Raw genomic sequence first — 27299 nt, forward strand, 5'->3', positions numbered from 1 at the left:
AAACTTTTAAACCTGCCAGTGAGATACTGCCATCTCCCTTTTTTGTTTGCGATATAAAATATATTGAAACTATTTTAAATCAACTATACCCCAATAAAAATTAAAAAGGTTTTAAAATTTTTTAAATAAAATGTATTGAAACTAAAAAGAAAAACAATGCTTCACTGCCATAAAATGTACCAGGCTGCAGGTTAATATAGGCTTTGGGTCTTAGGAGACGGAGGTAGAAAGAATAGGTACCACTGAATCTCCCTGTGTCACAGAACAAGGGCAAGGCATTAAGTTAAAACAAGACAAAATTATACCACTTAATAATGTATATTCTTTCAGATCATAAAAGCTTCTGACTACATTTTTACTGCTATTTTAGAGAGCAAATTTAATTCTTGTCACTTCCTTTATTAGAGGAACTTCTAATTTGAACTCAAATTACCCATGCTTTATTCTCCTTCTCCTTAGTTATTATAAACAGAAAAGTTCTAAAAGTGGTATTATAGAAAATGCTTGGCGTGTTATCTGCTCGTTTCCTGATCTAGTTCTTATGCTTGTCCTATATGTCCATATGGTTGCTCAGAATGAAGTTAGAGCTATCTTGTCACAGTTCTCAGGAGGACATCAAGCTCACTACGAGACTATTTCAGCTCAAGGGTACATCATCTAGAAGTGACCAGAGTACTTATCACAATTCTAGTTGACTGATCCTCTGGGTTGGTGCACTCGGCAGTGTTTTTCTCATATTCCACAGAAGGTTCCTGGTAAATTCCTTCCTCCCATTCTGTTAGAAACCCTTCACCCTAACTACCTTCTCATCCAAATGCTATCTGTTCTTCAACATCTCACGTAAGTTTCTGCCTCTTCCTGGAAGCCTTATCTCCACACCAGACACAGTACGTGGTCTCACCCATATCAGAACTCCTACCAACTAATGTCTCTGCCATTTTTTTGCCATTTATTATTTAGCATCTTGGGACACAAGTTCAGAATTTAAAAGGTTGCAGTAACCCTAAAGATTATCTCATTCTCCCTTGACTTATTCTTTACCCCCTCAGCTGGATATTTAAGTACATTGAGCAGGTACTACCAACTATTGTGGAAAAAATACACAAATTATTGCATTAAACTTTTTATTTTACATGCAAACCAATTTTAAAATACAGGTTCATCTGAGGTTTAATGTCCAAGTTAAAAAAAAGAAAATAAAAATAGTCTGGAAGCTGCTTCAGTAAAGAAAATCCTCTTATTAAAAGGAGTGGGGAGAGGTTCTTCACTTTTAGGAGGCAGTGTCAAATATCCTTTTTCTGCACTTGTATACTGATCCTCAATCTCTGTCTTCTGCTCAAGGACATCCCTTCAACTATTGTCCTCTCTTTTCCTGCATCATCATTTCTCCCTCTCTACTGGATCATTCCCATTAATATAAAACAAGCTGCAATATTTCCTGCCTTAAAAAAAAAAAAAGCAACCTTCTTTGACCCTGTCTCCTTTTAGTTACTAACTCATTTCTCTGCTCCCTTTAAATGGCAGCGAGCCTTAAATGAGTCATCCTCTTGCTCTCTCCACTTACTTTTCCATTTTCTCTTGTACCCACTCTAGCTTAGCTTCCACTGCACACACACCTGTCAAGGTCATCAGCTAGCTCTGTGTAAACCTGAAGATCAGCTCTGTGTAACCTTTTACTTGTCTCATCAATAGGGTGATACATCAGTGAAGATCCTGCCATAAGCAGAGGTCAAGCCATATACCATGCACTTGAGGCCTTATTAATATGTTCTAGCAAAGATACTACACCTGGCATAGCAGTTGCAATTGGGCTACTATTTGATTTAACTCATGCTACACTACAGCCATGCTCCAGGATCCATGTGGTTTCTGCAGAAGCTCTGGTGAATTAAAAGGAGGTGTGACAGAAACCATGAACCCTGTGACGTTTTGAACATAAATGCTGGCACTAATCATTGTAATTCCCCAGGATCCTGTTTTATTTTTGACTTACTATCTTGGCTAGGGGAGGGAAGAGAGGAGGGCAGCAGTTCCAGAGGTTTCCGCTTGGCCTTCCACACCATGATATATTTTACCCCACAGGCCAAGGATCCAGTGATTCAACCACCAAGTATGTCAACCCTTATTACACGTTTTATAGAGTATATAAATGTGTGACCCCCCCCCACCAGTGGGGTCACGGACCCGGTGGACACACTGTAGGTTGGCCTTTAGCCAGGACTCAGTTTGATACCTGGCTCCATAAACCCCACCCTAACAAAGGGGCTATGATGATGCTTCAGGTCTCTAGATACCAAAGTCAACTCAGATCCTGCGTCTAATAGTCTGAAATGTCTGGGGATTCCCAGTGCACAGTACTGGAATAAATGGCCACAGTGCCCTGTGGTGGAATCATCATAGTATATACCGTGATGGTGTTGCAGATTCTGTCCTAGGACCTGTCCACTTCTTCAGTCAATGGGTTACAGATCTGTACAATGGTGATTTTTATTCAGGTGACCACATCGGCCTCCTAACTCCTCCATTTTTGCCTTTCTCTGATTGTAAATGGTAAGCACTGCTGCCCTTCTGTTTTGTCCTGGGGACAACATGCTTTATTAACCATCTCCACAACTCCCTATGCTCAAGCTTCTTTGGGTGCCTCTCCATCATCATGGTGATGGGGGTCCCCTGGCTTCTAGTAGTCCAGTGCAGCCATCTGGTATCTATTATTTCAGGGCTGTGTCATGTCCATAGATTTTAACGAGCCCAGATGTGGATGGCCTGCAGAGGAGGCCATTACTGAGCTGCTTAGTGATGCTCAGCGAGGCACCCCTCTCATCATCCTGTTCCTAATGACCTTAGTGTGTCCTTTGGTGGGTCTTCTGGCCTCACATAATATGTCCGTGCCAGCATTCCCACTTCCCTCCGTCTTTTTATTCCTTCCTCTCCCATCTGACACGGCATCTCAGCATGGGCCTTTGTTTTCTCCAGGCTTCCGAGTCTACCCTAGCTGAAAGTTTGCCTTGGGTCTTTTCCAAGATGTTAAAATTTCATGTTCCAGGAAGTCCCACTGAGTGAATGAATTCCTGCTTATCCAGTCTTACCTTCCCACCCCCTTACTCACGTACCCTCCGAATGTAATCCCAGCATTACTCCCCTGGCTCCCACCATTAGATGCTAGCTAATTCTTAGAGCTCCTTTGAGATGTAATCTCTTTCCTTCTTTATCAGACCCAGCATATCCCAAGTCAGGTTAGGCTGGGATTTAACCCTGGTTATCAACCTGGCAGTCTCCATCAGAGGTAGGTGCAGCTCCCAAGGGGGCACCTGTTGCCTTGCTGGGGACAGGCCACAGGAGTATCTCCCTGCACAGAGAAAGTGCTAGCTCTTACGTTAGAGGTATGAGCCATCTCGACAAGCAGTGAGGTGTGAGAGGGGTCAGCAGAGCCAAATTCCTTGGGGGCATCCATCCAGTTGCCCCCATCCAGGGTTTCAGGGTCACAGGTTTTCTCAACAGACCTACCTTGACTATCACATGTGGGGCTTGCCCCTCAGTTGTGTCTACTCTTACTCCACAGTTTATAAGCGCCTCTTTTTAACCTATCGAGACACCTTCTAGCTCTCACAATTAGCCTTTATTTGCTACATACCCTTAATTTCTCATGATCCTTCTGCTGGGAATCAGTACAGCTGTTCTGCAGGGAAACAGCCAATGAGTTCCACTGTTCTCATAGGCATCATCGCCTCTATATCTTTCAAAGGCCTGAATCATCACGTTGGCAAAGGTGTTCCCCTCCAAGGGATATTTTTCTCGTTCACCACTGGTGAAATTCGTAGCATTTGGGCTGCCATGTTGTGCCCAGGACTGTCTGTGCCCCACATATCTATCACTCATGATGAGGTCGTCTTAGCCACTTGGGTGATGAGTGAGCCAGACCCCAAATCCCATCTCGCTACCTGTTTTCTTGGGCCATTCCTGGTACTATTTGTAGTAGTTAAGGGCCTCAAAGAAACAGATGCCAAGAGGAATAGATGTGCAAATGATTTGTTGGGAGAAAGGCCTGGGAAGGATAAAGGGGGAGAGACAAAGGGTAGGTGAAAAAAGCCTTCAGGTTGCAATGCAGGCCTGACACCTGTTAAGAAGAGAGAAAAGGGAGGATTGGATAGGGAAAACCTGAGATTACAGTGCAATTCTGGGAAAGTCTCAGCCAGACTGATAGTCAGTCCCCAAGTCAAAATGGCCTGTTGGTGGCCAAATAATGTCCAGATCAGGCAGGAATGGCCCATTCCTGGTACTCCCCTGTGTTTAGTCAGTGGCTGGAAATGGCCCAAGGGAAGCATGACCTGGCATGAATGTCACAGTAGATCTGAAGGTACAGCAGCTGGAGGTGTCAGTTAGCCGTGCTCCCCAAAGCAGGTTCTCTTGAAAGATGATCTAAATAGCACACCTCTGTGTCCACCGCAGGGGACCATATAATTTATGGTCTGAACAAGATCACTTATAAGTGTGAAAGGGACACTGGTAATAATCCAGGACAAAGGCATAAACTGGGACTATCCCAGGCAAATTAAGACATATGGTTACCTTACCTGTCAGTAATATTTGACACAGTTCATAATTCCATCCTTCTTCAAACGCTTTGTTCATTTGGCTTCCAGGATTCCATGCACTCTTGATTTTCATGCTACTTTTCTGACCCCTCCTTCTCAGTCTTCTTTGGTAGTCTCTCCTCAGCTCCCTAATGTCTAAACATGGAATGATTTTGGCCTCAGTCCTTGGACCTTCTTTTTTATACACACCCCTGGTTGAGCTGGACCAGTTTCATGGCTACTCTCAGCCTTATCTATATACTGACAACTCTCCAGCCTGAACCCTCTCCTTAATCCCCTGTCCCACTGCATAGTCAGCCTCTCACTTAGATCTCTAAAAATCATCTCAAAACTAACATATCCTAAACCGAACCTCTAATTGCCATCCTGCCTCTCAAAATGAATCATCTCTCCTTCAGTCTTTCCCACCTGATAAATGGTAACTTCCATTCTTCCCACTGCTCAGATTAAAAATCTTAATCTTTTCTTCCCTTGTACTCCGTATCTAATCCATCAGCAAAACCTTCAAAAGAAACAGAATCAACCACTTTCACTGCTGTTTTATCACCTTCCCTGCCAAGCCGTCATCACCTCGTGGTTAATTATCATAACTTTCTAACTGATTTTCCTGTTTCTACCTTTCTGCCCCACCCTACTCTCAGTCCCTTCTTCACATGGGCTCTGGAATGATCCTTTAAAACCAAAGTCAAATCATGTCTCTCATATGTTCAAAATTCCCTAGTGTCTTCCTATCAGGTAAAAAGTCCCTACCATGGCCTGTATGATCTAACCACCACTACCACTCTCCCCTCCTTCCCTCCCTTTTTTTATTGCTATTGAGTTATATGAATTCTTTGTATATTTAGCCTACTAGCCCCTTATCAGATTTATGATTTGCAATTATTTTCTCGCATCCAGTAGATTGCCTTTTAATTTTGTCGATTTTGTTTTGTTTTTGCTATGCAAAAGCTTTTTAGTTTCATGCAGTTCCACTTGTTTATTTTTGCTTTTGTTGCTTTTGTTTTTGGTGTCAGATTCAAAACATCATTGCCAAGACATATGTCAGGGAGCTTACCACCTGTGTTTTCTTCTAGAAGTTTTAAGGTTTCAGGTCTTATATTCAAGCCTTTAATCCATTTTAAGTTAACTTTTGTTAACTAAAGGGAGTTATGTATAAGATAGCAATCCAGTTTCATTCTTTTGTGTGTGGCTGTCCAATTTTCCCAATGCCATTTATTGAAGGGACTATCCTTTCCCCATTGTATATTATTGCCTCCATATTCTGTCATGAGTTAATTGATGATACATGCATGGGTTTATTTCTGGGTTCTCTATTCTCTTCCATTAATCTATGTGTCTGTTTTATATCAATACTACTACTGTTTTAATTCTATAGTTTTGTAATATAGTTTGAAATCAGGAAGCATGATGTCTCCAGCTTCATTCTCCTGTCTCAAGATTGCTTTGGCTATTCAGGGTCTTTGTGTCTTCTTCAGTTTTTTTTCATTACTGTCTTATCGTTTTCAAAATATCATTCTTTCACCTCCTCAGTTAGATTTATTCCGAGGTATTTTATTCTTTTTGTTGCAATTGTAAATGGGGTTGTTTTTTTAATTTCTCTCTCTGATAGCTCATTGTTAATGTAAAGTAAGGCAACAGACTTTTGTGTATTGATTTTGTATCCTGCAACTTTACTGAATTTGTTTATTAGTTCTAATAGTTTTTTGATGGAGTCTTTAGAGTTTTCTGTATATAATGTCATATTATTTGCAAATAGTGACAGTTTTACTTCTTCTTTCTCTATTTTTTTTTTTTTTTTTGCGGTACGCGGGCCTCTCACTGCTGTGGCCTCTCACGCTGCAGAGCACAGGCTCTGGACGCGCAGGCTCAGTGGCCATGGCTCACGGGCCCAGCTGCTCCGCGGCATGTGGGATCTTCTCGGACTGGGGCACGAACCCGTGTCCCCTGCATCGGCAGGCGGACTCTCAACCACTGCGCCACCAGGGAAGCCCCCTTCTTTCTCAATTTGGATGCTTTTTATTTCTTTTTCTTGCCTAATTACTCTTGCTAGGACTTCAAATAGTATATTGAATAAAAGTTGTGAGAGTGGACATCTTTGTCTTGTTCCTGATCTTAGAGGAAAAGCTTTTAGCTTTTCACTGTTGAGTATGATGTTAGCTGTGAGCTTCTCATGTACAGTCTATTATATTGAGATACCTTCCCTCTATACCCACTTTGTTGAGAGTTATTATCATAAATGGATGCTGAATTTTGTCAAATGCTTTTTCTGCATCTCTATTGAGATGATCTACTGAGATCACATGATGTTTATCCTTCATTTTGTTAATTCAGTGTATCACACTGACTCATTTGTGGATGTTTGAACCATCTTTGCAACCTGGAATAAATCCCCCTTGATCATGGTGTATGAATCTTCTAATGTATTGTCATATATATTTTTGTTTTTTATTTACCATGTCTTCTCCCCCATCTATTGATAGAATGTTAGAATGTGGCCTCCATCAAGGCAAAGACTTAGCTTTGTTTATTGCTCTATTCCTAGCACCTATAACAATGCTTCCTGTGTAGTAAGCATTCAATAAATATTTATGAATGAGTGAATGAATCTACATGGGAACACTAAACAGCGGTATATCCATCGTAAGGGATGTATGCAGTCATTAGAAACATTCACAAAGAATTTTTAATGATAAGGGGGAAGGAAAGCTTATGCAATAAAGTAAGTGGGGAAAAAAAAAAAAAAAAAAAACAAGAGAAATACAACTACTCCAGCCATGAAAATAAGCTCACATGGGGAAGAAAAAAAAAAACCTGGAAGGAAATATTCTAAAATATATACAATGGAGTTTGGGTTGTATATTTTGTCCCCTTGATTCTTCTAGTTGTGAAAAGCCTAGAAGGATTGGGATGGGTCTTCTGGTTTGGGCACCCCATAGCCTTGACCAATGCAAAAAGCAAAATTGGATGGGCTCCTCTTTACCAAAGAGAGAAGGTCAAAGAGAAGTCAAGGACAACTTAAAATTTATGACATTTATTCTACATCCATAAGGCTATTCTGAGGATAAAAGTTGGGTTTAAGATGGGAGGAATGCTAATGATAAAATAATTTTTTGCCTCCTTTAACATCCTTTACCATCATTTCAAGGGCTTTCAGAATTTCAGGCCTCACCTAAGTTTGATCTGAACCTCAAAGCAGTCCACCAACTTCTATAATATGTCTAGGTCTCAAGAGATAACTCAGGATCTAAAGAATCCTCTTGAGCCCCTCTTGACAGTAGACCAATCTTCTGGCATCCCTTCCATGAGCTAAAAGTGAAGACTTGGGAAGTGTGTTGGAAAAGGATGATGAGAAAGCCAATTCATCCATTAAGTATGAATACTTACTTTAGATTAAAGGTATAAAATGTTAAAAGACATCACCCTGTCTTCGGAAAGCTTGCAATTTATTCGAGTAGATAAAATACATAGAAATAGAACAGGAATACATATAGTTGCCAGCAAATGAGATATAAAGACAAGGGCAACAGTAATTCTGAGAAGTGAGAGGGGAGGGAGTTAGGGACAAGCCTTTCCAAAAAGTTGGAATATGAGCTGATCCTAAAGGAAGACTGGAATTTAGATAAGCAGAGAAGAATAGGTGAGAACATTCCAATAGGCCAGGGAAAACCAGAAAGGGTAAGCAACACAAAGGATATCTGAGACCAGAGACAGGCCCTTTTCTCCAGGACATTTTGAATAAAGCATTTTCAACAGAATTATAGCAACACATTAATTTTATCCAGGTAAATTTTGTTCAACTGGCAATGTTAAACCATAATAATCTAATGGATTATTTCTTTTCCTTGAACAATTTAAAATGAAGGTTAGATTCATTGATCGGCTTTTGTATTGTTTTGTTTCGTTCATACCAATTATAACTTCTGCCTTTGGGAGCCATTATTTCTCTCAAGTCTAACATTTCCAGGTCGTATTTTGCAGATAAAAAATTTATCAGTAAGGTTTTATTCTTCTGTTAATTTTTAGTGAAGAACATATTTTAACAAGTGCCAATTTTAGCCATTGCCAATTTTTTCCCTCTTGATTACAAAATCTAATTTTTCCAGAATTAACTTACATGGTTTTCAGTATTACCAGCCATTTGTATTTTTATCAATTACTTTCATCTATAATAAATTTCCCTATGAGATTTCAGCCACTATTTTATGTTGCATTAAGTATTTCTACCAATACTATTCATTATGAATTATAAAAAAAGACTACTAATTTGCACTTATATCCTAGCTGAAACATGATATTTAACGGGCCGTTCCCCTCAGCTATTCTATAAATTTCTCTATTGTAATGCAAATGATTGTAATGTAATCATTTGCATTACAATTACCAGATTGCATTACCAGATTGTAATGCAAATGTATTGTACTGAAAATCGAATTCTTCTATATGCTTCTAATCCCTTTGTGTATTCCAAAATAAAGGTCTGTGACACTGGCAGAGCAAAAGTCACGGTTGCAAGAAACAGAAACTGACTCTGGCTGATTTAAAAGAAAAACATTTATTAACAGGCTATGGAGATAATTTAAAAAAAAGCTTTGATGACTCATCTACTACAGAATGAAATTCAAACTCTGTGGTTTAGCACTAAGACCCTCTACTGTCTGCTCTTCCCTATCTCTCATTTCTTTTGCTTCTCCCAGGACAGGATGAACTGTTAATGCCAGTATTTGTAGATAACCACACTCCATGTTACCCATTTTCTTTATTTTTGAAACTGCTACCTGGCCAAATGCTCAGTACTGTGAACTACACTAGTAGTTATAGTAGGTGAACTACACTCCATATAGGCAGGGATTTTGTTTTGTTCATTGCTGTATTTCTAGTGCTTGGAACAGAACGTGGCATGTAGTAACTATGTGTTGAATAAATTATTAAAGGATTGAATCAATAAATGTAAATACAGGGCGGGGGAAAGGCTATGGAGATAAGTCACAGAATCCCTGGGAGGGCTTGAGAACCCAACTCAGAGGCTATGGAACAGGGAGCCCGGCCAGAAGCAGACAGCAGAACCAGGCCAGTCTGGCCTCCCCAGCTGCCAGAGGCACCAGGCTCCAGACTTGCTCTGCAGACTCTCCTGGCCCTGGACACTGCATGCTGGGAGCTAGACCAACTGCAATTGCCACCGTCACCAGGGACGACTCACTGTGGTTCCTATTTCTTTGCTTCCTTCGCTCTCAATTAGAAGCCCGTGGTGGCTGTGTCTGAGTGGTAGGGGCTAGGGTCACTTGCCTGACTTCTTACTGTGAGAAATCTCAGGGAAGCAAATGGAGCATAGCTTCCACTCGGAATATAATGGTAGAGGAATTCCCCAACACAGGAAGGGGCATCATATGCTGGGCTAACAAAAAGAATGATCAGTGTCCATTAGAAAGTCAAAAGATCAGAGGGAAAATATTCTGCCTTGTTCAGTGAGATGACAGATGTGGCAGAGTGGCCATAAATCCTGGACCTTTACTTGGGGGCTGTTCACCACAGAATTGACACATTGACCTCCCTGTGTTCCTCATCATACAGCCTATCATCTGTGCAGGTTCTCAGGCAGTAGGCAGATTTTAAAATGAACTAAATGATCCAAGGTGAAAACATACGTGTTCCTCTTCCACAGTAGTTTTTAGCAAATGTTATGATCTAAGTGTTCTTTATAGCTCCTGAACATCCTGTATACTGCAACTAAGTAACACACAATACTTTCATTGGTGTTGCTATTAGAGCATGTGAGGCTTTCAGATTTAAATGGGTAACTGCAAAAATACGACTGGCTTTAAATCAGAGTGTTTCTCTGCAGCAATTTTTTAATTGCTCTCATTTAGGTGCTCTCATTTAATTTTTAATAGTTCTCATTTAGGTGTTTATTATTTTGTGTGGTTGCTAAAAATCACACAGCTTGAATTAACGTTATATAATCATTTATGTTTAATTTTAAGGACACTTGGATAGTAAATGTAATCCTAAGTATGTTATGTATAAAAGATATGGCAGGGCTTCCCTGGTGGCGCAGTGGTTGAGAGGCCGCCTGCCGATGCAGGGGACATGGGTTCGTGCCCCGGTCCGGGAAGATCCCACATGCCGCAGAGCGGCTGGGCCCGTGAACCATGGCCGCTGAGCCTGCGTGTCCGGAGCCTGTGCTCCGCAATGGGAGAGGCCACAACAGTGAGAGGCCCGCGTACCACAAAAAAAAAAAAAAAAAAAAAAAGATATGGCAAACAAAAACCATCTTTATATTAGCTAATTTCTGGAACAGCACACAAGTCACAGAGTGATTTTTATATGACCCAAAGATCGTGGAATGCTAAAGTTTAGAACGTAGAGACCTTCATAGTCCTGTTGTCATTATGACTGAAGCTACTGTTCCAAGTCTCCAAAATACAAAGTATTTTAGAGTCGTCATTAAGGACAATACTTTATTGTAGTAATAGCTTTCCAGATGACTTCTCATGTCATAGGTGCTAGTTCCTTCTGTATGTGTAGAGTTATTTAGTCACTTCCTTTGTCCCTTTTGGGATAATCTGTAGTTCATTTGGCCCCTTGAGCACACTTCTCATCCTCCTCCTTCAGGTCCCTAAATATAAGTGTTGAGTCTTTAACCATCTAACTAAGATGTTTCTCTTACAGCCCAGACTGAAGGGTGGGCAGTGGCCTAAGGGACCTCGGGGTGAGGAATCACAGTTTCATTTCCAGACTCATAAGTCTTTCTAAGCTTTCCCAAATGCTCAAAGGTTCACCTCAGAATTCTGCTGAAGGTTAGACAGTTGGTATGGGATTGTCACAACTAAAACCAAATGGCTCTTGGGGCCAAGATGAGAACTCAGGAACTTCCCTGTGTTAATTCAGAGTCATAGACCACCACCCACAACATGTATCATTCTACTAGGCTTGCTTTCAGCGACTACTTAATGGGAGGAGTGTTCCTCTCAACTCTGCATTTCCCAAACAGAGCTATTAATCAGACCCATCTCCACATCCACTGTGAGTGAGACAGGCATAGTTCAGGCCCTCGGGCTTGCCAGGAGGGCAGTAAGCCACTTGTTTTTCTTGGCAGATGTCTTTGTCTGCATGTGATTCCTTCTCTTCTTTCCTCAGACCACAAGATTCAGATGCCTTGGAGCTTAGAGGACCCTCAGAATTTGCTTCACCTTGTCTGCATTCCGTAGCCAGTACCACATAGTTTAACCCTTCTTGGTTCTTGGTTTCCAGTAAAGCAGGTGACATAACGTCATCTGAATTCAAACAAATCCTATGACCATCTTCATCTGTGAAAAAAAATACAAAAGTTATTCTAGCATCTGTTTGGTTTCCTTTATCTGTACTCTCCAGGCTGTATGAGAATTAGAACAACACCAGCCTTACCCATTGGTTCAGCAAATATTTATGATGCCCACTAAGGGAACACAAAAGTCCAAGACATGTTCCCTGTCCTTGACGCTACTGCAGTGTAGTAGGAAAGCAGAAATAGTACCATGGAAGGTCATGTGTGCGTATATAAGAAAGGAATACATAAAGTGATGAGAGCACAGAGGTGATTAACTCTGCCATAACAGGTGAAACAGGTCATGGTCTTTGTGACAGGAATTAAGTGGCCCTAGGGCAGCCCTTTTTGTGTGAAGTGCTTACCCTTTCATCTTGCCACATCAGCTAAAATACCTATCTTTAAAGATGTATTTCTTTAGATAAAGTAATTTAATCATTTATTAAGCTAATATTTATTGCATGCCTACTGCACACCAGGCTGTGTCCTAGGTATTGATGATACAGCAGTGAACAAAACACATTTGTTGCTATTTGGGGTTTACATTCTAATGGGGAGAGACAGACAGTAAACTAGTGCAAAACTAAATTTATGTCGGGTGGTGATAAGCACTGATATGAAATATAATAATAATAATTGTTATTAATACTTACAGAGTACTTACTACGTACCAGGCACTGTTCTAAGCGAAATGCATATATTAACTCATTCTCCTGTTAAGTCAGTACTGGCACTATCTCCATTTAACAGATGAGGAAATTGAGGACAGAGGAGTTTAACAATTTTCCCAAGGTCACACAACTAGAATTTGAACCTAAACTGTCTAGCTCTAGTCTGTGTCCTCATGTTCACCTCCCTGAGGGGAGAGTGGAGCTGCCGTGCTGTGTGACAGGAAGGTGGTGGGCAGTGTGCCCTGCAGGAGTCCTTGAGAGGCACTGACTCCAGACACACATGTTTGTGAGGTGGGCCTGGCAATAGAAAGATGGGCAGCCAGAGGGTAGTTTGACCTTCTTCACAATTGTGCTCATATTATTTTGTCTTTCTCTACTTAGAAGCTGACCTTCTTACTTAGAAAAGTATAAGAATTCTTGTTGAAACCTAATTGCAGGGTTTCTGAAACATTCCGCAAAATTCTAGGGAGTCAACAAGATAAATATGCAAATGTATATTGTGGGAATTATTTGCTTTTTAACAATGCTTTCCAATCTCTGGGTGTTACTACCTGGATGAAAAATTTACAGTCGGAAATATTACTGTCCTTTCATACAGCATCACGTTTTACTAATCAGAAACATTCCAGTCAGTAGATGCAGGTCCTTCCCTTTCTCCTCCTCCTACTTCCAGCACAAGAGCATCCAAATGTGCGGGTGAGGCCTGCCGGGCTGCCAAGCCTTCTGTGCTTGGCCCTGACCTACACCCAGGCTGGATTTATTTAAATTGAAATATGGGGAAAATTTAAATAATTTCAAAGGACTAAGGGAAGCACCATTGCATCTATTACTCCCTGATGGAATTTAACGGATCTACCTATGACCAAGTTCCAAGCCTGAACTACAAAGCCTATTTTATTAAAGAAGCATGTGAATCACTGTCCTTGCTCTGTCTTCTTAGGTGTTTATTTCATTTTCAGACACTCCCCCACTGCTGAAGAACAAGAAGCCCGAGCTACAGGCTCACAGGTTCTTGGGCATCACCCCATGTTCCTCTTCATTGTTCAAACATCATTCTAGTATATTTCAAACCACACAAATAGTCAGATAGTGTTGTAAAATATCTCCCCCACAGAAATAAGTTTATCAGATGTCAGGTTTGGTTAGTGCCTAAGTGCTGAATATCTATGGAAGGATCCAACTGTTATGATTATTGTCAATATGTACTTATAGCCATTGAGAAACTCATAAGAATAACTTGCTATGCATGATAATAGCAATAGAAAATATCAAAAAATGATACAAGAAATAGGATATTTAACTTTAAATTGCCCGGCAGCCCAGATTACTGAGGAAACTAGGATGATATTCCTGAAGGGCTTAAAGAAATCAGGCTAAAGGAGTTTAGAATTTCAACAAAAATGTACACCTACAATATAGGTCTAGCTACTCATGTTATCAGCTGCTTCACTGCCGTACATTTAGTCCATTAAATAGCATATTGGGAAACTTTCTACTGAAACATGATTTAATTTTTTGCCTATATTATTTGGAAAAAAATCTTTTACATAAGGCAAATAAATTCTTTTTACAAATTCTGGTGCAACATGTCAAAGAAAAATCATTAGCTAACTATTCCATTTGTTCATAGTACTTAGGGCAATATTTAGTAACTTGACCCTGGCAAGCTTTCAGCAATTAGTACATTTTCTTATTGCATAATTATGAGAGATGGGGCGGGTTGTTTATTTTGGTTTAAAAACTACTGTATAGAAAACCTGCAGGTCCTTAAAGCAGAGAGAGATCCTGAGCAAAGATGGCATGCACTTGGCAACCCTTGGTTTAAGAGGGAAATATTAAAATAAAGACTTCCAAGTAAGACAGGATATTTACAGACAAGACATATGCTGGCTGACTGGCTATGTTTAGAACAGCAGAAGAGTATTTAGATTTGTTTCCTGTGGAACTCTCTGGGACTGATGAGGTGATGTTTACACAAATGTTTGGATGAAGTCACTGGGATATTTTTACTAGATCCCCAGATATGTTACTAATCTTCTCTCTCTATCCCCTCTCCACCCCATTAGGTCAGTAGGACCATAGCATAGGCATGGTATTATTGCTCCCTGAAATCCTAATGCCTTTTTTTTTTTTCAAAAAAGTCCTCCCAGTGGCTTTCCTCTCTTCTTACATACCTCCGACAATAACAAAGAAGACTTCTTACAGTTTTGTTAAATATGCCCACCAGTCTGCAAAGCAGCAAACTATTATTAAATGCATTCTCTTTTACTTAAAAGGTAATTAAGTTTAGGCTTGCCTTGAAGAGACTGTTCCATGATTTCTATCCTTTGTAAATATGCAAACTCTGCTTTTCATTCTATTTCTTCTCTCTTCTCTGCCACTTTTTTTTTTTTTTTTTTTTTTTTTTATGTGGTACACGGGCCTATCACTGTTGTGGCCTCTCCCGTTGCGGAGCACAGGCTCCGGACGCACAGGCTCAGCAGCCATGGCTCATGGGTCCAGCCACTCTGTGGCATGTGGGATCTTCCCGGACCGGGGAACGAACCCGTGTCCCCCACATCGGCAGGCGGACTCTCAACCACTGCGCCACCAGGGAAGCCCTTCTCTGCCACTTTTGTTCAGTCACATCGAATTATCAAAATTTTTGGTGATCCCTGTATCTCTTTCTATTCCTTATCATCAGGATTTACATTCATTGTAAATCTCAGAATGTGAATTTCTCTTGTACCAAAATTCTATATCTGTCACGGCACAGAACTACTTGTTTGTATCTAAATTATCAGAGTTTGATTATATTCCCTGTTAACCTCTTCCTGCATCCTTATTCTGCCTCATTATGTCTGCTTCTCTATTTTTTTTAATATTATTTAGAATTTTAATTCAGTCTTTCAACAACTTAGCACCTAAATAAATCAGCATACCAAAGAAAACAAAGTGGGGAGAGTGTGGGAGCAGTTTTCTAACCATAGCCACGTCTCTGTGAAGGATGAGAGCAAAGGCTCTAGAATAGAGTCCTACTCCAGCCCCATTCAGCAGGATGACCATGGGCAAGTTACTAACCTCAATCTTTTCAGCTGTAAAATGGTAATATTATAATGCCCACTTCATAGGGCTATTGTGAGGATTTAATGAGTTAAATTTATATAGCACAAGTGATATATAAAAAAGTGCTAAAATAAAGTTAACTAATACTGCAATTAAAAGCCATTCACAAAAAGAGTTTTGTTCTCTATATGTACTGTTACCTCGGTCTCATAGATGAACTAGGTAATGCTACATGGTGAAAGGATTTTCTTAAGGGTTCATGGAGACTTCTGGTAGACCCTAAGGTAAAACTAAGCTCTCAGGCCCTCTAACACCCATTATGACAGCCTCCGTAATTTTTATGTAAAATGTCTGTACTCATTAGAAGGAAAGGCTTCCGTGAGCGAGGAGTTGAATTTTAAGATATAACATAAGTCAACTGTAAATTCCTCGCAACCCTATGGAACTCTTTATCTCTGCAGCATTTGACCACTCTCAAGTCTGTGAGCCTCTCTCCTTTGGATTTCCATGACAGCCTTCCTCTTCCCTTTCTGACTTCTCCTCTCAGTGCCCATCATCTTTCTTTGTCAGTCCCTCATATATTGGCCATTTTCTGGGTGCCATCCACTGTTTACTTCTCTTCTAATTCTATACACTTTAATTGAATAACCTCAATTACACTCTTGACTTCAACTACCTGTATTTCCAACTGAATACTGGGCTTCTTCATTTCTCCCACATTCAGCTCAAACCAAACATGCGTAAAGCTGTTCCTCCTCCTGTGCCCCCGCCTTTGGGAAGAGCATGGCTTTGCACCTAGTTTCTCAAATCACTGGGATTCACCATCGTCTCCTCTCTCTTCTTCACCCAATTAGATGACAAAACCTCTAGCATCTACCCCTGTGGTAAGTCTGGTTTCCATATCCTTCTTTCTATACCTGTCATCATTCATTATTTCAGCTTTCATTAATTTTCATTTCTTATGTGATTAGTGTGACCACCGTTCCTCCAGTTTCATCACTTGCCATTTCCCACCGTCAAGTGTGATAAACTACCTGCAGTTCTGTGAACCCCCATTCTCTATTATTCCCTGACTTTCTACATACTGCTCCTTCTATCCTGAGATACCTTCTTCTCACCCCTCTGTAGGACTCAGTTTAGGATTAACCTCTCAGTGGCTTTTATTGACTCTCCCTCTGCCATACAGTGTAGGTTTGGCATGCTGCCGCAGGACTCCCACAGAACATGAATTCCCTCTCAATGGCAACAGAATGCCTTCTGGCTTCTGGCAGAAGATGTAGTTTAAAATCATCTGCTCACCAAATCTTCGAAAATAAGCTCATTTGTTAAAAAAAAGAAAAATGGTGGAGAACTGACCAGAGAATCTACATCTCACTCATTCCTCTAGACTACCAGCCAGTGTGTATGTACACAAACATACACAAATGAACATATCTGTAAATAGTTGTATATGCATATAAAATATCTGGAAGTATATAATCAAATCACAAACAATGGCTAGCACGGGGAGTAAGGACAGGGAAGAAGTAAGAGACTAACTTTTTACGCTGCTTAGATACTTTTATATGTTTTTTAAACAATAAACATAAATTACTTTTCTAATAAAGATCTTTAAATACAGTTATAAAAATAATATAGCAAGAACTATTACAGAGATTAATTACTAGGAAAGTTAGAAGAAAAATTGGAAAGGATCAGGAGTCACTTTTTTGATTGATTGTAAAATAACATAAAAATTCTTTTTTAAACCTTTAAGAAGATGACAATTGTGTTTCATTTTATAAAGGCCACAAAAATGATATTCACAAGAAAATCTGAATCAGAGGCTTAGTAGTTAAGCTTTGCCTTCTAGAGATCAGAGCAGTGATTTAGTAAGGAAATCATGCTTTCAGTGCCCAGTAAGCAAAACCATGTTCTGCTTGCCTTTCAAACATCTCTGCAATCAACTCAACCCACTTACTGCCATTCATCTACCTCAGGAACAAAAGATTTCATTTTACATATTGGCAAACCACCCCAGATTGTTGTTCCTCTAAAGTTTCCATATGTGAAGTTACAACCAATAAGAACCAGGCCAAGCAGGGGCAGATTCAAATGGCTTGAGCAAAACAGTATTATTCAGTAGTAGACTGGTGACACTCACCTTTCCTGTGGATAGAGACACAGTCCTATGACAAGGACAACTTTTAAAATCACCAGTAGAAGAACAGCTCACTACTAAACATTACATACAAGATTAAAGAAACTGACTCTATAGTTTCTCAAGGGAAAGAAATATTCTTGCCTCTTCTTTTTCTTTAAAGCATCCCAATGGTACACATTAAATTCAGGTGCTTACCACTATACTAGGCCTTGCACAAAAGTCAACAGGTATCTGTTGAAATAATTTTTTAAATTTTCTCAAATATTCATTCAAAGGAATACATTAAGCAAACGTTTAGAAAATGAGAAGGATTTTATTGTATGCAGAATGGCTTATAGATATGTTTTTTCTTAACCTGGGTGATCTTCACACAGTCAGGTATACGTATAGAACCCTCCAGAAAAGTGGGGTTGCCTTGCAGTTATAACTCGTAAGGGCTCAACCATTGGCACTCCTAGAATCAGCTCGGTTCCATGATGAGAAGGCAGGTAGAGCCAATGTGAGATTATTAACAAGGCTTATTCTGTTAAGTATCAGGACGCATGCTCAAAGCAAGCACAGCCCTTTCCAATCTGTCACTTAGCTGTTTGTGTTAAAGAAGTCTCATGATCAGAGTCTTATCTCCATTCATGTCATGGATCCAAAGTTACTCAAAATGTATAGTCAGAAACACAGCAAACAAGACAAGCAGATATTCGTCCTTGGGCTTCGTATTTTTCCCTGCCATTATTAGTCAAGTGTATCACTCACGGTGAAGGTCTCACTGTAGAGAGATGACTCCAGGGCAACCATCAGCACTGTGTAATCAATCAGTGCAGAGACGGAGAGTCTTAATTTCTGAGGGATTCTGAGTCATGGTCAATCTTGCCAGGTTTATTTCTAAGCAAGAATGTTTGCATTTGAAAAAAAACAAAGGGTCCTATGAACTTTTAATAATGGGATGAAGTTTAAGAGCAGCTGGAAAGGATCGTTTTAAAATTTATTTTTCTGCAGCCAATTAGGCAAATGTGTTGTAAATCTGATTTTGGAAATGAATTAAGTGACTACTGTGTTTTAATACCAAAATACTGTAGTGGAATCACAGTAGACCTTAGCAAGGTGTGACCCACTACAATAATCATAGCAAACTAAGTAGCAGTTAAAAGCACCAGATTAGACATATACATAGCAACATGGATGACTCTTAAAAACACAGTACTTAATGAAAAAGAAAGAAAAGAAGCATTACATAACACGATAGTATCCATGCATACAATATACAACAAATTAAAAGATACACATTAAAGACATTCGTATGGCTGCCTGGCAGGTGGAGGGAGGAAATAGAACAGGAGAGGAATATGGAGATAAAGGGACTAAACAAACAAATGAAAGAGAAGTCTTGCATAGACCAGTGACGATAATGTACCATCAACTATAATTAACTCAACTCTGCCACTGAGGTGCAAACTGGCATGAGGGGTGGAGGGCGGAGAGAACAGGCCTCATGAAAATATAGTCTAACATGTTAATTCTCATCCTTACTATCTGAAATTATAAATCCAGGGGCCATACCATTCTTTTTTTTTAATTTAATGAACAAATCAAAATTATTTTCAAAGAGGAGTACAATAAATACTTGATTATGAGGATGGTGCCAGTATATTCTTCTTCTTACGCACTGTAAGATGTCTTCCACGTACATCCCATTTTAACCTTATTCAGTTCACACTGTAGAGAAAACCCAAAAATTCTGAGGAAGAATCAAACTTACCTTCAAAGGCTTCATTTATGACTCCGCTGGGGTTTGTTTCTCCTCTGCATTGAGAAATACTATTTAAGGAAAAATTTCTGAATAACTGAAGCTGTTCTTGAATTTTATGGAAAGTAGGTCTTTGGTCAGGTTCTTGAGCCCAGCACTGGGCCATTAAATTCCACCTGGATATGTGGGTAAGGACACGAAGTAAATAGTGATTGGATATGACTAGGTACCCATTACTGATAACCCAGGTAAGTTCATTTCAGAAGGAAAAGAATTTGAGGTATTACCAGTTTTCCATAATTAATATAACTGAACCAGAACAAAAGCTTTTGTTTCTTATATAATAGTGGCTGGCAGTATAACTACGTTTATTAGAAAACATCTTCCTTCTGAAAAGCTGACATTCAACAGTTATTAATCTAAATAAATAGATAGTAAATAGATGGTTGGAAAATGTTTACTGAACCCATTAGGAAACTAACAGCTATAAAAATTACTGAAGAAGCTGAGATTAAATTTTACATTCATACACTGATATCTGAAACAAAATCTAAGATTTACTCCAAGCCACACAGATATTTAGTGGCAGAACCAGGGGTAGAAATCAGATCCAATTCTAATGTTTTTACTCTTCCTTACACTGCCAGGTTCATTAAGAGACTCAGTTCTCCTAGACATAGATAGCTGGTTGAACATTCTCTTTTCCTTAATGGTTGTCTAAGAAATGTCTGTGCAGAACTCTTGACTAATGTTCATTCATTCATTCAGCAGATCTGTTGGACACTTACTATATATGAGCAGTATATCAAGAGCAAGAGTTGTGGCAGTGTCACTCCTGTCCTCATACGATATATATAGCAAACGTAAGAGGGAGACAAAATTTATCCACTACAACTCATAGGAGCAGGGGGAAAATGTAGCTCTTTTATAGTTCTCTAACTAATTCTCAAAGCCCCACCTAGTAGAAGAAAATTAGTACAATGCCATTTATAACCTAGCCCATTCCAATATTTTAAACCACCCTTTTTAGGTAATCCTCAGTCTTTTATGGATAATAACTCAGTCTCTCTTATCTTTAGGCTATTCCTACTCCCTCTGTCTTCCTCTCCAAGGTGGCATCAGGATTTATGTTGGGTGAAAGTCTTTTGTGAGTTGTACTGGCACAGTGAAGGATCCTTTGGACCCCACTGTGCCCTCCTTCTCTAGTCTCAGAATGGAATGATGAGGAATTCCATAAGGAGTGACTGGTCTGGTCCATCCTGCAGGCATCGGCTGCTCTCTGCAGTCTATGATCCCTTTAACCTGTTCTTTTGGCCCTTCTCCCTGAACTGGCCCCCCCTTTTCTCTCTCTAGCTGCAGGCCTCTGAGACGGCATCATGTCCCATATCTGCTGACAAGGCCCAGGAAATCCCTTCCTGTTTCTGCTGCATGCCCGAAGATGCTCCTCGGCTGAATCTCCAGCCTTCAACAAAATGTTCACTCTACACAGGAAACAAAGGAGGCTTAGAAGGGCAAGCTACATGTTCCCTGTCTGGACATGCCATCCTACCCTGTTCATGATGCTGGGTGTCCATGTCAATGTGGGGGATCCCCTGCTCAGTGATCTCCTTGCCATCCTGCCAAATTGGGAGGAGTGGGCAGTTGCTCCCTGTGCTTAGTGTCACCCGCACCTAATCTAACTGAGGCCTACAGAGGTTTCGAGACCTAAATATCCAACATCTTCATCCTCCTACCTCTGTCTGTTAAGGTCTCTTCTTCCTACACTTGCCCAGGGCTTAGAAGGAGTTGAGTTTCTCTTCAATTCCTCTTTTTTTATTAGACTATCCTTATATAGAATTATAGGTTTAGTTGCTCACACCTGGCATTTAGCAAGCTAACAAGGAGTTAAAGGAGTCTGTTGGGTGGGCTAAAAGGTTCGTTTGTTTTTCTCCGTAAGGTGGCTCTAGTAGCACTTAGTTGTCTTTAACTTCATTCAAAACAATTTTGTTAGATTGTATGTGACAGCTGTCACGTCAGCGTGCATTATAAAAAAACTTATCAAAATTGGTGTAGCCATTTCAATATTGAAGGTAGAAGGAAAAAAAGCAACATTTTCAGCATATTATGCGTTATTATTTCAAGAAAGGTAAAAATGCAACCGAAACACAAAAAAAGACTTGTGCAATGTATGAAGAAGGTGCTGTGACTGATCGAATGTGTCCAAAGTGCTTTGTGAAGTTTCGTGCTGGAGATTTCTCGCTGGAGGATGCTTCCAGGGTCGGGTAGACCAGTTGAAGTTGATAGTTATCGAATCGAGACATTAATTGAGAATAGTCGACGTTATACCACACGGGAGATAGCTGACATACTCAAAATGTCCAAATCAAGTGCTGAAAATCATTTGCCACAGCTTGGTTATGTTAATCGCTTTTATGTTTGGGTTCCACGTAAGTTAAGCAAGAAAAACCTTCTTGAGGGTGTTTCCTCATGCGATTCTCTCCTTAAACGTAACAAAAACATTCCGGTTTTAAAACAAATTGTGATGGGTGATGAAAAGTGGATACTGTACAATAACGTGGAATGGAAGAGATCGTGGGGCAAGCGAAATAAACCACCACCAACCACACCAAAGGCCGGTCTTCAAAGAAGGTTATGTATATATGGTGGGATTGGAAGGGAATCCTGTATTAAGAACTCCCTTCCGGAAAACCAAACGATTAATTCCAACAAGTACTGCTACCAGTTAGACCAGCTTGAAAGCATCACTCGACGAAAAGCGTCCAGAATTAGTCAACAGAAAATGCATAATCTTCCATCAGGTTAACGAAAGAGCGCATGTTTCTTTGATGACCAGGCAAAAACTGTTACAGCTTGGCTGGGAAGTTCTGATTCATCTGCTGTATTCACCAGACATTGTGCCTTCAGATTTCCATTTATTTTGGTCTTTACAAAATTCTCTTAATGGAAAATATTTCAATTCCCTGGAAGACTGTAAAAGACACCTGGAACAGTTCTTTGCTCAAAAAGATAAGTTTTGGGAAGATGGAATTATTAAGTTGCCTGAAAAATGGCAGAAGGCAGTGGAATAAGAGGGTGAATACAGTGTTCAATAAAGTTCTTGGTAAAAATGAAAAATGTGTCTGTTATTTTTACTTAAAAATCAAAGACACTTTTTAGCCAGCCCAACAGATAACCCTCTCTCTCCTCCAAGCTTCATTTCCAAGTCTACTGACTCACTAAAAAGGTCAAGTACCTGTTCTCTTTTTTACTTTCTGGATCTAGAAGGCCGATTGGGGGCAGAGAGAGAAAGACTGCTAAAGAAACATAAACTGGGAAGTATTTAAAAATATTAGTACTACCATATCAACAGATAAATATACAATTACAGATTATAAGTTCTAAAAAAAAGTACTAAAGAAAACAGATGTGAGCTCTAATAAGAGATGGAACATTTTTGGCAAATTGCTTATAGAAGGACCCTCTGCAGAGGCGATGTTTAAGCCAATGAACTGTGTAGGAAAATAAGATGCTAGTCATGGGGACTGGGTGGGGATGGAAGTCAGGGAACACACTAGAAGAGGCAAAAGCATGTGTAAATTCCTAAATTGGGAAAGAGCTTGGCACATTTTAGAATATGAAGGAAAGCCAGTGTGGCTGTAGAGCAGTCATTGAGGGGGAGAGTATAAAAGATGAGGTCAGAGAGGTGAGGATCACACAGATCAAGGGCCAGGCTAGGTGCTGGATTTTATGGCACTGCAATGGAAGCTGTCCAAGGTTTTTAAGTGGGCATGACCTTTACATCTTTAAAGGATGACTCTAGTTGATATATGTGGAGAATTGATGGTAGAGGGGCAAGTTGGAAGCAAGGAAGTTGTGTTTTTTTTTAACATCTTTATTGGGGTATAATTGCTTTACAATGGTGTGTTAGTTACTACTGTATAACAAAGTGCATCAGCTATACAGATACACATATCCCCACATCTCTTCCCTCTTGCGTCTCCCTTCCACCCTCCCTATCCCACCCCTCTAGGTGGTCACAAAGCACTGAGCTGATCTCCGTGTGCTATATGGCTGCTTCCCACTAGCTATCTATTTCACATTTGGTAGTGAATATATGTCCAGTAAGCTGGGACGAAGCGAAGGAAGTTATTGAAGACTAGGTGAGAGATAATGGTGTTAGACTAAGACAATGACAGTGGAGCGGGAGTAAGAAAATATTCAATTGCTAGGTGACAATGACGCAGAAATCATCATAGGCATTGTATTTAAAATAGCTGTATCTGTATATGGCATGCAGACTCCACTTCCATCTCTTTCATTCTTGCAAGCACCTCAGGTCAGAGTTAATACTCAATATCAGAGTATCATGGAGAAACCTAATATTGGTCTGTTTTTCAGTATTGATCTGATGACTTTTCATATATATTACAAGGAATTTACATTCTGGATATGGAGTGCCAAACTTGGCTTTATTTTTTAAAGATTAGAATCATCGCTAAGAACCTAATCTTTTACATATTTCTTTATAATCTGTGACATTTAGAAACAGGGATGACAGAGAACTCAGTGAAAGACAATTCGACTCTGAAATAACATCGTGTAACTGATATTCGATCATGGAGTTTAAACCAGTAGTTAAAGTAGAATCTTGATGGGAATCTTAGGGTTGTCCTAAGAGGTGAGAGGAGAAAGTGAAGTGTAACTTGCCACAGGGAGCCTATCCCTTCTAAAAAGAAAGTTGCGATTCTGAGATACTGCCAGAGGATACATTGAATCTCTCAAGACTTGTCATATTTCAATTATGAAGTTTCTAGTTTATTTATTTATATCCCACCTCATTCTACAAAGTATTCAAGACACTTAATGGAGATGATTTAGTGAGAAGGAAGGAGCGAGAGGAGGACGGAGGGAGAGGGGAGAGAAGCCATCCATACAGTCGCCCCTTTGCCACTCTGTACTTCACCCACTCACACTCCCCTCCAAAAGTTTAATCTGTGCAAGTTATTTAATCAGATATTCCTAATTTTCATCTATGGAGGCTTTAATTTACATTGAGTCCATCATTACTCTTAACTCTCTGATGGCAAAAACAATTGACCTGATGGTATTTAAAACCTTTCTCTCCCACTATCCAGGGCCAAATGAGCACTGGATTGCCCTAGATTAAGAAAAGAGGAGCTCTATAAAGCAGTAGTCATTTAAAAGTAAAGAGTAAAACTTGTGCTCTTAAACAGCATTAAGCTGACAATGGAATAAATGACTAGGCTTTTAAAATTTTATCAATCCTGAAAAATGCATATCTTTCAGGTAAATTAACAACAGCTGTATCTTTGGCATAGGGGTCTTTCCTTACAAATACATACTTGTCACAATTCAGTATCATGCATTAAATACTTGTACCAAGTTATAGTTACAAATATTCAAGCATATTAGTCTAAATAAACTGACAGCTCCTTCACTTTTATTAAAATTTACCTGGGCTGGTTGTTCTACCTCTAAACAGATACTCACACACTATACTTGAAATGTCTCATTTAGCTAAGTGTTCCGGTTCAAATTCTTCCACTCACTATGCCAACCCCTTTACTCCTCTTTGCTTCAGTTTTTTCCACGATAGCACAACCTCATTAACCATGTTCATTAATAGTCTCTATGAGTAAAATCCTTGGATTCGTAAGGCAATTGAAATTCAACAGTTGAAAACTCCATGGCATCTTTCAGTATTAAGGGGATGAGTTTCTATAAGTATTTAAGCACAGCACGTAAAATACAGATTTTAAAATACCCAATCCCGGAAAGACCCAGTTAGCATCAATTAGCGTCTAGGTATACATATTCTTAAGGGGTAAAAATAAGGTGGTGAGCCTCCATGTTCTCCCATTGTCGCCTCCGTCATTTGAGAGACTCTCCAGTAATTTCAGTTGCCCCCGTGAAACCTGTGAAAGAGCTCTCTCACTTGATGTAGATTGCCCTTTGATCCCGTTTATTCTTGAGAGTGCTATGGTTGTTGTGCAAACTAAAAGCTGAAGAGAATGCTGAGGGCTGGGCTTTGCACCATACATCCCAGGCTATGGAAAGAAGGGCAGGAATGCTCTGAACTCTCACATTCCATTAATAGCTAGCCATCTATGGACTCACCTGACCCAGAGAGCATCCAGGTGCTGAGTATTTAAGCAGTGAATAGAAGGTGCAGCCTGGCTCAGCACAGACTTTCAACCCTCTAAGCTGGGCCTATGATCTCCGAGAACTGCTTCAAATAAAAATCAGTTCCCTCTGTACTCTAAGGAGAGTAGTTAATCTTTATCGTGACAACTTAAGGCCGTGGACAGATTGAATGGCATCGCTGAGAGCTCCGTTTCCTTAGCACAGCCTGTCTTCCTGGTTGGCCATGGGTCGTTAACCCTTCCTAGGGATCTGGAGCATGCAGCCCTTAGAGGGCTTGGAGCATTGTTCACTTTTTAATTACTGATGTTCAAATGAACTTCAAAATCAGCAACAGAAATTTTAGCTTCAAGGAAACTATATTTTTAGAAAATTAGAGCAATAATGTATCCAACTGAATAATTATTCAAGGTAAAATTATATAGAATATTATCTTTTTCCACTTATAATCAGGAATATTTTTCTAGAACTTTTCTAGCACTCCTTCTTTCTCCTCCTTCTAATTGAATTTTTGGATACCTTTGGATAGAGCAAAGTTCAACATACCCGCATTTTTCTTCTCCACAATAGGGCAGTTAATTATCCACCTCCCTCTTCCCCAAACAAAATAAATGAACACATAAGTCAAAACGTATAATTCAGTGACTGATTCCTAGAGTGCCTATCCAAAAAAAGAGCCTAATTATGATGAGGTACATTACCCTCTAGAGGGGAAGATATGCCAAATAGAATTCTAACAGCACAAGGAAAATTTCGTGCAACTGAAATTTGGGAGAAATTTTCTGAGTGGTCAATAGATGTGTAAGAGATGCAAAACAGTGATTAGTTTGCTAACTATTTAATTAAAATGTATTTTATACCTAGGTATGCTGGGTTTTTTTCCTCAAGCCCTAGACTAAAGTTTTTCAAATTTTGTATAACCTTCTTAGTCCTAACTTCTAGAAGTTTTCCCATCTGCCCCAAAAGGATCATGAGTCATACTTTTAGACACTGCCACCAAACTTGTTCAGGTATGTGTATAACTGATCCTCTGTAAATATCCCAGAGGCTATAAGAGCTAAACAGAAACAGACAGTGATTCCAATCTTCTTCTAGCTGGAAGATTTAAATAATACAAAAACATTCACCCATAGAACATCCAGCCAAGGTGCCCAGATCTTAATCATCTTTGGCTCTAGTCTGAATAATCCTCTAAATAACACAGCATAGGCAAGGCAGTGCAATCATGGTGTGTATCCGCATACTGCTAATTCCTTTTGCACTTGTCTGTACCACGCAGTTTAGCACTTTATTACATGTTGGCTTGTTATCCAGCTGCTCCATGTGTGTGTCTTTTCTTTCAAAATACATTCAGAGATGCTGAAGAAGCATGGCTTCGGTTTAAACACCTCTGTATTCCATACAGTCCTTAGCATGGTGTAGTGCACACAACAGAGGAGTTTATACTTGTTGATTATATGTTCTTTTAGAAATTTCTTGGGTAAAACACCTCTTAGAAAAAGTGTCAAGACTTGATATTTCTGCCAAGGTTGTTCACAAGAAGGTAGATTAGTACCCAGCAAAATTAATTGGCTTGTTTTTCCTTTATAATTAGATCAAAATCACCTACTGTTCCAAAGATCACAAATCTATTAGAATTCAATAGTTGCCAGGATCAATTTGATAA

The 27299-nt window shown here is 39.7% G+C and overlaps 1 protein-coding gene across 2 annotated transcripts in view; it reads right to left on the reverse strand.

The window, feature by feature from the left end:
- Positions 1-11585: 11585 nt before the first annotated feature.
- ROS1 (ROS proto-oncogene 1, receptor tyrosine kinase) overlaps positions 11586-27299 on the reverse strand; it is a 112293-nt gene continuing 96579 nt past the window's right edge. For both annotated transcript variants that reach the window (XM_060283663.1, XM_060283664.1), the window contains 2 exons: positions 19505-19668; positions 11586-11896 (listed from right to left, as the gene is read on the reverse strand). In XM_060283663.1, coding sequence (XP_060139646.1) covers positions 11586-11896; positions 19505-19668 — 475 coding nt within the window. The remainder of the gene's footprint in view (positions 11897-19504; positions 19669-27299) is intronic.

This window comes from Globicephala melas, chromosome 14, assembly GCF_963455315.2.
Source record: "Globicephala melas chromosome 14, mGloMel1.2, whole genome shotgun sequence".
Taxonomy (NCBI): domain Eukaryota; kingdom Metazoa; phylum Chordata; class Mammalia; order Artiodactyla; family Delphinidae; genus Globicephala; species Globicephala melas.